The sequence below is a fragment of the Enoplosus armatus genome, chromosome 22 (assembly GCF_043641665.1).
Source record: "Enoplosus armatus isolate fEnoArm2 chromosome 22, fEnoArm2.hap1, whole genome shotgun sequence".
Taxonomy (NCBI): Eukaryota; Metazoa; Chordata; class Actinopteri; order Centrarchiformes; family Enoplosidae; genus Enoplosus; species Enoplosus armatus.
Genome location: NC_092201.1, coordinates 17144860 through 17157710, shown reverse-complemented (window position 1 = coordinate 17157710; position 12851 = coordinate 17144860). Strand labels below are relative to the sequence as shown.

The 12851-nt window shown below is 42.4% G+C and overlaps 1 protein-coding gene across 2 annotated transcripts in view; it reads left to right on the top strand.

The window, feature by feature from the left end:
- Positions 1 to 12851, top strand: part of cog5 (component of oligomeric golgi complex 5) — a 58158-nt gene that overhangs the window by 23972 nt on the left and 21335 nt on the right. For both annotated transcript variants that reach the window (XM_070928779.1, XM_070928778.1), the window contains exons 7-8: positions 3304 to 3434; positions 11450 to 11609. In XM_070928779.1, coding sequence (XP_070784880.1) covers positions 3304 to 3434; positions 11450 to 11609 — 291 coding nt within the window. The remainder of the gene's footprint in view (positions 1 to 3303; positions 3435 to 11449; positions 11610 to 12851) is intronic.

Below are 12851 nucleotides of genomic sequence, written 5' to 3'. Positions count from 1 at the left end.
CAATACTTTAGGATCCTCACAATTTTGGAAACGTGTTGGTTTTTACAAGTAAGCCTGTGCTGAGATACGAGGTCCTTCCTGAATTCGCTCCTTCAGTTCTGTTGCAACTCTCCAGCGTTAAAAAACGGAACTTCTTACCGCGAACGCCCTACAGCAAAACGCAGAATGCGTATAATTGATTTACTGTGAAACCGAAAACGATGAATGTGGCGTCGCCCCTTGCCGCGCTTGCATTCACATATGGAGCCCTCACATGTAGCCGAAAGGGGCTTCGCTTAAAATGGAAATGCAACCGAAGAACCACCAACCGCGCTAGCATCAAACTGAAGCTGTGGGTTAAAAAACCCTAAAACTTTTTACGGAGCCTTAAACCTGATCTCACAACCTTTACGAGCAGATGGAGATATCCCTGACAATCTGCCGATGAAGAGTTAGTGAGCGAATCTTGAGTTTTTATATTATAATATGTTATTTCCAAGATCGAGAGGGTTCAAATATTTAGTATATTTGTGTAAATGAATATGCGTGTTGGATTATAATGAACATACAGATGGGCAGCAGAGCGAGCTACCTTTCCAGTCCTACGGTGTTTTCAACGCGGCGCTCCTTCGGAACTATGTTATCAGCTCTTCCTCTGTGGCTGTGACGCACAAATTGTCGCATGTTTTTCGGTACTAGTCCGGCTGTGGACAGTACGAATGGTGCCCCCCCCCCCCCCCCCCCCCCCCGAATACATTTCTTTTTTTATGTATGGGTAACTTTTGATTATCGCTAACAGCCATCTCCTCCTGAAGAATGAGCTGAGTGAATTCCCCCAGCGCAGAAACCAAGGCACAGCTGTGCCAGAGCACAGCTTATCCCCTGGGAACCAACACATAATATCCAATGGCCTGTGTTGTCTGTGTGTTGTCTGTGTGTTGTCTGTGTGTTGTCTGTGTGTGTGTGTGTGTGTGCGTGTGCGTGTGGCTTCAAGCGTGGCATATCAGACAGCCCTCTGAGCATATTATGACACAAGTCAGAATAGACCAACCTCTCTCTCTCTCTCTCTCTCTCACAAACACACACACACACACCTAAACAAGCAAAGGGGATACGGGGCTCAGCTGTTCTATCGTGGTCTCTGGCAGGCTTTGTACTTTTCTACTTGGGTTGAGGCTTCGAGTGGATTGCTTCTGAATTGAATGCGGCTCCTGTCCAATTTCCCGGGTCCTCTGCGCCTCAGCCCGCCACCTGCCTGAGATCTCTCTCTCTCTCTCTCTCTCTCTCTCTCTCTCTCTCTCTCTCTCTCTCTCTCTCTCTCTCTGGGAAGAACAGCAAACAGTCTGCGGCTGTAAATAAATAGCACATCTGAAATTGCTTGATATCAGGCCCCCACACCCCGCACCTCCTCTCGTAATCAGCGGCAGATTGTCTTCCTGATTTGTCAAAACATATGGCTGCCGGGGGGGGGGCGGAGGAATGCTGACACTCGGGACAGTTGAAATCTGGGCTGTTGTCGAAAGAGAGTTGGGACGTCATACCGGAAGGCAGGGAGAAACTGGATGAGAGGGAAGTTACCAATGGCAAAATCTGCTTAAAGCCCGGACCCCCATGTGATCAGGATCACCGTGGCCTGTAAAGGTGTCAGTGTGTGTGTGTGTCAGCATTTAACCAACGTTGCTCGTCGATATGCTTGAAAAGCACACCTTTTCCAACGTCGGATCTTCGAGGACAGATCCCAGTCTGAACAGTTACGGGTCTTGACCCTCTCTTTGAATAGATCGACTAGATCGGATCTATTAACAAGGCAGCAGGCTATTTTGCTAGCTTTGCAATCTCTAACTAATGTCAGTGTTGTGATTGCTTTTAATGAATTATGAAGATGGTCTTCCGTTAGCAGGACAAAATGTTTTGTTCTTTTTTTTTTTTCTTCTACTTTCTACTGAAATACATCAGAAATGAGCATTTGCCAGCTTTTTTTTTTTCTTTAAATCCCGGACCCTCCTTCTCACCTTTTTTCGCCCCTAACCAGTTTCATGTTACCGAAATCTTCAGCGCTCCTTCCGCTGCTTCCTGGTAGCCGTACATTTTCAGCTCAGACCGCTGAATATCGTTGCCAGGAAGGAGGTCGCAGCAGCAGGTCGCGGCTTAGTCACACACACACACACACACACCAGTCTGTTGTCTGCTGTCCGTCTCCCGGTCCCAGCCTGCTCATCTCCCTGCCTGGCCCTGCTTTTTCCTCTTCCTTCCTGGCTGAATGAACTTCCCACACAAGTCAGGACTGCAGAGTCACTGCCTCAAAACGCTTTAGAGACACTTCATGTTCGCCTCATCTTCCTCATGCTTTCCATAAAAATTTTTTAAAATAGTAGCGCTAACTAAAAGTTTGCTGGACAGAATCACACATGTTGACAGGGTTACATCAATTTCAATTTCACATGGGCCCCAAAACGGGATTCGGTTGCAAGGCAAGCCGATACTTCGCCCTCTTAGCGATCAGGCTCTCCAAAGCAGGTGGGTGGACAAACAAAGCAGGGGCAAAGCAGAACGGGAATGTTTAACACGCAGTCAGAAGCGCTATGTGCTTCTTTGAAACGAGTGTTGCTGACAAATCTGTCAAGCTGGCTAGTCCCGCTGTCATCTTTTCTGTCAACGGGATGCAAATGAAATAACAGAAATATGATAATTTAATCACAAAGGGAATGTGTTGATGAAGTTTCAGACTGACAGGGCCGTTGCTGTGAAACTGATTTGGGGAAAAGAAAAAAAGCAAAACAAACATTTTCTTTTGTTAGGAGATTTGAACATGACCCCCCCCCAATCCACCTAAAGTAAAATATATACTGGTGTCCATTGAAAGACCTGGAAACAATATGAAATGAAATACCAATATTTTTATTCATTCATTTTTCTAGATCATGTTCAATAGCCGTTAACTATTGGGCAGATTGCTTGATGGAAAAAAAAAAAAAAAAAAAAATCAAGTTCAGGCCACAACGTATTATTGGAATTTGATGTATGAAATGAGACACAATTTGTGAGTTAATAAAATTGGCCCGAGCAGAGGGCACTGTGTTCTGGTAGGATCGGGAAATACAATAACGAATCAGTAAATAAGACGAAACTCTTAGTCTTGTTAGTCAATCCTCTTAAATATCCAAAGACTGTTACGTTTCTTTGAAAAAAAAAATGGATTGGAAATTTGAGTCTTGCTAAACATGAATGAAAATGGAAAAGAAGCTGTGACATAAAATGTTATCATTTTTTTCTTTTCTTTTGTTTGTGTGTGTATGTGTGTGTGTTTGCTTGCACACGCTCTAGACTATCTGTCACAAGGTGTGGATCTGAGCGGCATTGAGGTGATTGAGAACGACTTGCTGCTGATCAGCAGAGCCAGGCTGGAGGTGGAGAACCAGGCCAAGAGACTGCTGGAACAGGGCATGGAGATCCAGGTAAAAACAACTATTTGCTTTTGGTCACGCTAGGTTTTCTTGGGCCTGTTGTACAGCTTGAAGTTTGACCTCTGTGCTGACAAGGGGCAAGCAACTACTCTCAAATAGTGTCCTGGTCCATCATTTACCTCACCTGTATGCTAGTTTGCTGTAGATGCGAACTCAACACGTCCTCCATGTTTACCTGTTGTCTTGATGAATTCACAATCCTTTCATAGCGTAGCCTTTGGTTTTGATGCTAAGCTACTGTTAGGCTACTCTCAAATAGTGGCCTGGTCCATTATTTACCTCACCTGTATGCTAGTTTACTGTAGATGCAAACTCAACACGTCCTCCATGTTTACCTGTTGTCTTGATGAATTCACAGTCATTTCATAGCGTAGCCTTTGGTTTTGATGCTAAGCTACTGTTAGGCTACTCTCAAATAGTGGCCTGGTCCATTATTTACCTCACCTGTATGCTAGTTTGCTGTAGATGCAACAAACACCAAAAGTCATCCCACCCAGACTCCTTCAAGGGAGTAAATGGGTCAATAGTATTTTGTCTTTTGTAGAGTTTAGTTGAATTTTTGCTATTGGTTATTGCAAAGATTTTTTTTTCCCAGACTGTGGTGAACATCTCATTTGACATCACAGATGCCCCGTTGTGTCTTTCATTTCTTCCCAACTCTTATAAGTTTTTGTGTATTCAGAATTTTTTTAAAAGAAAAGGAAATTTTTGATTTTTTTTTTTTTTATTATTAATTTTTTTTTTAAATAACGTGTTAAGCTGTTGGCTCTGAGTAAAACAGAGGCACAGCAGTTAGAAGAGAAAAGAGCACTTCGAATATGTGTCGCCCTGCAAAATACATAATACAGAAAAGGAGCACATGTGAGCTCTGCTAACCTTCATCTGCCCCAGAAAGCCTTGTTCTCGAGGGGGACGATGCCCCATTAAAGAAAGTGTGTTCTTGCGTGTATGTGTGTTTGTGTGCGACAGTCTGTTCGGTGCCCAGGAGAATGTTGTAGCTGTGTTTCAGCTTGTGTGCTAGTGGTGCAGCCATGTTCAGCGTTGCTCTTCCTCGACGTGGCGAGATGACAAAATGTTCATGAGGCCAGTGGTCGCACAGTTGTTTTGGTTTTGGTTTTGTGCACCCTCCCGAAAGAGGTGTGTAAGAGAGTTTTTTCCAAATGTCATTTTCAGATGGTTTGATATTTGCACAGTTTCTGGTGTTATGCTTGCATTCATTTAAAGCGCAGTCCTTCTCGGGGCCCAGAAAACTCAAAACGGTTTCATTGTTTTTGCCTACCAGAAAAAAGGAGGGAAAAATGCCCTTAGAGTTGCGGAATAGAGTTTTAATGTGAAAAGCCTCTGCAAGTGTGTTGAGTTTTGTTGACGGTAGCTAACATCGAACAAACGACAAAGTACAACCAACAGGAATTAGTGAATGAAAGTAGTATTTCTATTGAAAAAAACAAAACAAAAAAGAATCTTAGAGCAGCAGGGCAGTGAGAATGACATAACCCTTGTTGCACTGGTGGAATTAAAGCTGTGGAAATTAGTACATTATACTGACAGCAGGAGCACTCCAGCAACTTTCGGTATGTTGGGGGGGACTTACAAGAGACAGCTTTAAGTCTTTTAGTCCGGAGTATGGGTAAAACTGTAAAAAAAACACTGGATGCTACAATTCCCATAATGCAACTCTCCCTGCTCGGTAAAATGCCCACATCTTTCAAACTCCACATCCCAAGTTCGTTCGTAAGTTCGCTTTCTTTTAAAAAAAAAAAAAGTCAAGCCCTCAAGCTCCATGTATAATACCTATACATAACAGTAGCTTTCACAAAGAGAGCACATAGACCACGCTTCCTCTCCAGGACCGCGACATGGATACCCGAGGAGGGAGGCAGTCTGTGAAGGATTGAAGAAGGATTAAGAAAAAAATGGAGACAGACGAGAAGGGGAACTAAATATATTTCTGGAACGTGTTCTTTTCTTCTGACATTTAGAAGGGTTGGTATTTAACTCGACTGGGCTGATTAGAATATTGCCTCATGTGATTTCTTTTTTTTTGTGTGACCTTTTTAAAAAGTGACAAACGGAACAGAATTACAAAAACACCGCATTTCAGATAGATTAACGTTAACAATGTTGTGACAATCTGTCACAAGGTATTCCTTTTTGAAACTGCTGCTGGATTGAGTTTTATGTTTTAGTCCAGGAGGTATTCAACTAAAATTCGAAGGGGTCCAGTTAGAGAAAATGTCCTTGAGCAAAGGACTGGAACATCATAATGTCTAACTTGCGTTGTGATTTAGTGTGATATACAGTTAGGCCCAGAAATATTTGGACAGTGACACAATCTTCATGATTTGGGCTCTGCATGCCACCACATTGGATTTGAAATGAAACAACTAAGATGCAATTGAAGTGCAGACTTTCAGGTTTAATTCAAGGGGTTGAACAAAAATATCCTATGAAACATTTAGGAATTGTAACCATTTTTATACAAAGTCTCCTCATTTCAGGGGCTCAAAAGTAATTGGACAAATTAACATTACCATAAGTAAAATGTTCATTTTTAATACTTTGTTGAGAATCCTTTGCAGGCAATGACTGCCTGAAGTCTGGAACCCATGGACATCACCAAACGCTGGGTTTCTTCCTTTGTGATGCTTTGCCAGGCCTTTACTGCAGCTGTCTTCAGTTGTTGCTTGTGGGTCCTTCTGCCTTAAGTTTTGTCTTGAGCAAGTGAAATGCATGCTCGATCGTGTTGAGATCTGGTGATTGACTCTGCCATTGCAGAATATTCCACGTCTTTGGCTTAAAAAAGTCCTTGGTTGCTTTCGCAGTATGTTTTGGGTCATTGTCCATCTGTACTGTGAAGCACCGTCCAATCAACTTTGCTGCATTTGGCTGAATCTGAGCAGAAAGTATATCCCCATACACTTCAGAATTCATCCGGCTGCTTCTGTCTTCTGTCACATCATCAATAAACACTAGTGACCCAGTGCCATTGGAAGCCATGCATGCCCATGCCATCACACTGCCTCCACCATGTTTTACAGAAGATGTGGTGTGCTTTGGATCATGAGCTGTTCCGATTCTTCTCCATACTTTCTTCTTCCCATCATTCTGGTCTCATGTGTCCAAAGAATGTTGTTCCGGAACTGGGCTGGCTTCTTCAGATGTTTTTTTGGCAAAGTCTAATCTGGCCTTTCTATTTTTGAGGCTGATTAATGGTTTGCACCTTGTGGTGAACCCTCTGTATTTACTCTCAGTAAGTCCTCTCTTTATGGTAGACTTAGGTACTGATACACCTACTTCCTGGAGGGGGTTCTTCACTTGGGTGGATGTTGTGAAGGGGTTTTTCTTCACCATGGAAAGGATCCTGCGATCATCCACCACTGTTGTCTTCCGTGGACGTTCAGGCCTTTTTGAGTTCCCAAGCTCACCAGTGCGCTCTTTTTTTCTCAGAATGTACCAAACTGTTGATTTGGCCACTCCGAACATTTCTGCTATCTCTCTGATGGATTTCTTCTTTTTTTTCAGCCAAAGGATGGTCTGTTTCACTTCCATTGAGAGCTCCTTTGACCGCATGTTGTGGGTTCACAGCAACAGCTTCCAAATGCAAATGCCACACCTGGAATCAACTCCAGACCTTTTAACTGCTTAATTGATGACAGGTTAACGAGGGACAAGCCCATGCAGCCTTCTGAGTCAATTGTCCAATTACTTTTGGTCCCTTGAAAAAGAGGCGGCTACATATTAAAGAGCTGTAATTCCTAAACCCTTCCTCCAATTTGGATGTGAAGACTCTCAAATTACAGCTGAGAGTCTGCACTTTAAGCCCACATTGATTATATAACTGTATCCTGAATATGTTTTCGTAAACAGCTAAAATAACAAAACTTGTGTCACTGTCCAGATATGATATTTCTGTTTCACATCTTGACTTAATTGTTTCTCTCCCTGTATCGTTCACTCGTCTTATCATCGGTCACTTGCCTCTCACCTCTCTCGTCTGTCTGTATTCAGAGTTGCAATGTTTATCTCCTGGAATGCACAGATTTGATTGGCCGAGTAATACCACGTGGGCTGGCTTAACTCAAATGCAATTGGTCTGTGAGTTTCCTGACCTGCTAAGTCAGTGCCGTAAAGACTAGAAAAGCTGTGCCTGTTAAAATAGTAGTGCCCCGTCAAATTTTAAAATCCCTTAATAATTTATTGATTACAGGTCTGCGTCTGGGTCCGGAGTCGGACCACGGTCCGCCTGTTAGTGAACTATGTTTTAGGGCATCAGACTACAGTGATTGTGAAATACACATTTATAAAAATGACTACTATATTTGCGGTTTAGCGTGTTTTTCAAAGTGTGTATAATTTGCGTAATTGCCAACCACTATAATACACCACCGATTAGATTAGCCTTTATTTTCTCCCTTAGGAGTGAGAACACATCACAGTGAGCATGCGTCATTTGTTTGAAAATGACATTGTCAGTCGAGTGGGAACCATTTTGACCACCGTCCCTGCTGGTGCATTTTCAAGGACGCTGATTGGGTCAGGTTTTTGAAAAGCGATATGTTGGAACTCCGTGTGGTTCAAAAACCCAGAGGACAAACGAGATCTGAAAAGGACACTAACTTAGCTCTTGAAATGTGAAACTCTTGGAAAAAAATGTTTTGCATTTGAGTTTGAATGATTTCCTGATTTTTAGCTTGTGTTGGCTGAAAACGAAATGGGAATATTTCATCATGGCCTGTTTCGTAACGGTTGACTGCGACAGGTTTCACAAAAGGGGAAAGTCGAAATGTCCATATCACATTCAGTTACATTATCGTTATGGCAGTGTTACGCTTAGACGTAAACTGCCAATTGTTTCATTAAAATTGATTTGGATTTTTGCAAATCGCAAATGAACACTGGATCTAAAAATGTTCCCCCCCTTTTTTTCTCGTCACATCACGCATACTCAAATGGATAATGAAATTTCAAGCTGATTGAACACATTTTTATTTTAATATTGGCAGCCGTGGGCTTCCATAATTATAGAGCAAATCCAAAATGTTGCTCAGCAAAAGTCATACATACAGACATACTGTTATTTGAATAAAAATCAACAAAGCTTTCCCAGTATTGTTAACGGTGACTGACTCCCTGTATCTCAAGAGAACCAGTGGCTGCCTGTAAGCTGGGGAATACAACTAAAAACCCATGTATGATTTTGAAATTGGTCAGCAGTTATGTAAAGTATACACAAATTGTAGAAAATGGGATAAAATACCCCCCCAAAAAAAGCACCAGCTTTCACTCTCAACTATCATGAATGAATCAGCCAATCAGTGATATGCCCTTAAATGCTCATTGCTTACCAATGCTCATTAGGTTTTATATAGGTGTTTTATTATTGGTAGAGCAGAGTAGAGCCGGTTGAGGGTGGTTCGATCCCGGCTCCCCTTGTCCACACTGAACCCCACAGTTGCTCCCGGCGGAGGCCAGCACCTTGCGTGGCAGCTCTGTGTGAATGAGACCTTGGAGGGATTATGAGCCTATGAAACAAAGTACAAGCTGGTGGATTTGTGTTTTTGTGAAGGCAAAGAGAGGTTAAACAGATGTGTCAGAAGCTGGTGGGGTGTGAAGTAGCAGGATACTGGGACTCTACAGTCCTCTCCAAAGCCTTAGCCACTGGTTTTACTCCTACGTCTAGACAATAATCTGTTTTTTTTCCAAAATTAGACACATGCACTCTCTCTCTCTCTTTACAAAGAGTCACGCACATACACACTCCTCTCTCTGTGTTCCAACCCTCAGAAGTATTTTTATCCCGACTTGGTGCTGGAGTAGCCTCGACTAACAACTTCTGTCACCGCGTTTTGTGTGTGTGTGTGTGTGTGGACATATGGGGCTTCAGAGACACACACATATGCATTGTATGCACACGTACACAGCGATAGCTTCTTATATCAGCCCAGGGAGTTGTTTATTGTGAATGTTATGTAAGCAGTTGGAGATGCTGCCTGGGCTGTGTGGGAGCTACTCTCACCTCAAGCGCTCTGATTGTGTCAGCAAGAGACCCTGTAGTCCATCTGTTGAGTGGGAGCTCAACTGACCCACGAAGGAAAAAAACAAAAAAACAAAAAAATCTCCTCTCCTCTATATGATTTGTGTCCATATGATGTTTCTTTTTTTCAGAAATATGAAGTCAATTAAGCCCATTGGCTAAAAGTTGCACCAATCAGTAACGTCAAAAGATGTGACCCGCGTCCCTCTCCAAACTCCCGTTTTAAATGAGCAACTATATAAAGCAGGGCGCCGGGGACCCTCAATTGGTGAGATCTATTCTGAAGCAAATGTAATGTTTTCGAAAAACACTACCATGTTTATAAATTGGACGGGGTATCGGCAGGTCTCGAAAAAAGTCTTAAAAAGCGTAGGATTCAGAATTCAAAAAATAGGTCTCCTGAGTGAGTGAATGAGATCTATTAGAGGCTACAAAGTACTTGAAACGGTATGGCAGCCCATGCCTGCCAGGAAAAGGAAAAAAAAGATATGGATGAAAAGTTAGAAATGAAAATAATACTCGGGATTAATCAAAATTGGGAGATACTAAGTCTGAATTCACTATCTAATCCTCTTGACTTAAATGTCAAAAAATTTGACTTATTATCTCATCATTTTGACTTGAAAGAATAGTCTGTTTTTTGGGAAATATGCTTATTTCGCTCTCTTGCCGCGAATGAGATAAGAAAATTGATATCAATCTCAGGAGTCAGGAAGTGGTTGGCCTAGCTTAGCATAGAGACTAAGTGACATAAGGTAACCAACGCACATATAAACTTAAAACACCATAAAATAGAAAGAAATGGGTCTTGAGCTTGATTTTTCAAGGTGTCCACAGTGTCAACAGACCTTACGTCCGCAGTTTTAGGAGCCACAACCTCAATGGCAGAGTCCCCTTTTGTTTTTAAGCCCAGATCGAGAAACACCAGCAGACCCTGATCAGAGGACCTTAGAGACCTGCTGGTAATGCTTCTTGTGTGCAGATTAAACAAAAGAGATAAAACACTTTTTAATCATTTCTGAAGCTTGGACAGAGCCAGACTAGCTGTTTTCCCCCTGCTTCCTGTCTTTATGCTAAGCTAAGCTAATGGGCACCAGCTTCACACTTAACTCTTGACAATACAGCGGATAAAGGATATTCTCATCCAGCATGTCGACCACTAAGTCCACTTAGTAAGTCAGGATTTTTATTTCCGTCATCCACACCTTTTCTTTTCCTGGTGGAAATCAGGATTCCATAAATGAAAAATTCATCCTCCATGAATGAATGAAGTGAGCTGGCTAAAAAAATACAATAACAACAAAAATGAGAGTGCCAGTCAGGTGCTACGGTCTGCTCACCTTGTCTTCACCAAGACATTCAATTTACTGTTATATAAAATAGAGCGTTGGGGAAGAAGAAACAAGAGTTTGGCACAAGTGATTAAGCAGTTCTCAAAATAGTTTGGGACATTTGACATTTATGTGTTGATCTGCTAATTATTGACCGAGCTCCGTTGGCCTCTGAACAACAGCCTTCACTATAACGGTGGCCGCAACAGCTGAAATCGCGCTTGCTTCGAGATCTAGCTCCTCTAATGGCTGCTGCAAGACAACAATGCAACTCAAAGGAAAAGAAGTCAGCGCAAAGTGCAGCGGCGCTATATATGTATTTGACCTCGTCTTCTCCTTCCTCTCCTCGGTTTTTCTCGTCTCGACTTTGCCCCGCAACATTTTCACAGCTCTCCCTCATTAAATCAATGTAAGGTGTATTTTTAGCTGCCGCTGTCACCTCTGTACTCGCTGGCATACTGAGTGTTTGCGTGTGAAACCACCAGACCCATTAAGTTGATTTCATTCTGTTAAAAACGGCACCGTGGACGACTGCCAACTTGGCTTCTCTCTCTCTCTCTCTCTCTCTCTCTCTCTCTCTCTCTCTCTCTCTCTCCCTCTCCCTCTCCCTCCTGTCTCCCTCTCTGCTTTCATCGGGTCAGAATCCCACCCAGGTCGGCACGGCCCTGCAGGTCTTCTATAACCTGGGCAGTCTAAGAGGGACCATCGGCTCCGTGGTGGGGGGTTACAGGACCACCATAAAGGACAACATCACCAGTGCCCTGGACATCAAGGGCCTGACACAGCCGGCCAACCCCAGGGGTAAGAACCCGAGGAGGATGTGGTTCATAAAGAGACACTCACGCACAGGATACATTGTCCTCATTTCGAAACGATGAAAGACAATGGCATTTTATGATTTGACCTAGTTCATCAGTTTGGCTTGATCCAAAATAGATTATTATACCACGGCCACAGAGAATAGTCAATTCTGGCTGGAGGGCGTGTGTTATTTTCATGGCTCTTGATGCAGAGGCCACATCATCGCTCTAATTAATCGCACCATGCTTTCATATAACCGGCCCTGATTAGGCTAGGGATTCTTCCTCTGGCGTCTTATCGGCAAATTCCTTTTAAAAACAAAAATCTTGAAAGATAATGATATTCTATATTTTATTGTTCTTGTCACCAAATCATAAAAAAAGGCCCAAACCACCAGTGAATGTATCTGCTAACAAGTACTGTGTGTGTGTGTGTGTGTGTGTGTCACAGCCTGATGGATCTTCGTCCTCTGTGCCATCCAAAAACTGTTAAGAGCGCACACACTGTAGTTAATTTAGACCAAATGTCACCCCAAATACTCACTAGAGCACCAAATGTGGATCCATCCGCCGCTGACAAAAGTCCCCAACAAATGCAATATTTCCTCGTTTGAGTAACGTTGATTAAAAACTACAGTTACCAGCTGTTATAGTAAAATTACTGAGGCTTTTTTTTGTAGAAATTAAACTACATATTTATGAGGTGTTTTTTTTTTGTTTTTTTTAAGATTTATGTCTTCAGTCGGAACCAATGGGCTGAGAGCCACAGACAGAGTAGAGAAGTCAGAAAGTAACGAGAGGCGGACTAACACATTGTTGGCTCGGGTCTTTTCGAGGGATTTGATGACAATGGTAGAATTGTAGAATAGACTTATCCTTTTAATAGCAATTAAAAGGATATTGCTTTTAATAGCAATTAAAAGGATAAGGAAATTAGCAATAAATGAATAAATGTGTCTTAAGCTAGGCATGTCAGGAAAAAGCTCCTCTTCTTGGCATCTGCTGTTCTGTATCAGCTGTTTGGTTGGGAAATACGACGGAGTATTAGGGCCAGGCAGAAGGGATTTTTTTTTATTTTGTATTTCGAGAATAAAGTCGAAAGAATAATTCAATACTAGCCTTAGCGTAAACATGATAGAATAGGCTGCTTTTAGTCATATAGGTCTGCTTATAGGTTGAGCAGCAGAGCAATGACGCAGCCTAGTTGTAGCACAGGTAGATTCTGGCTGCCTTTCATATCATT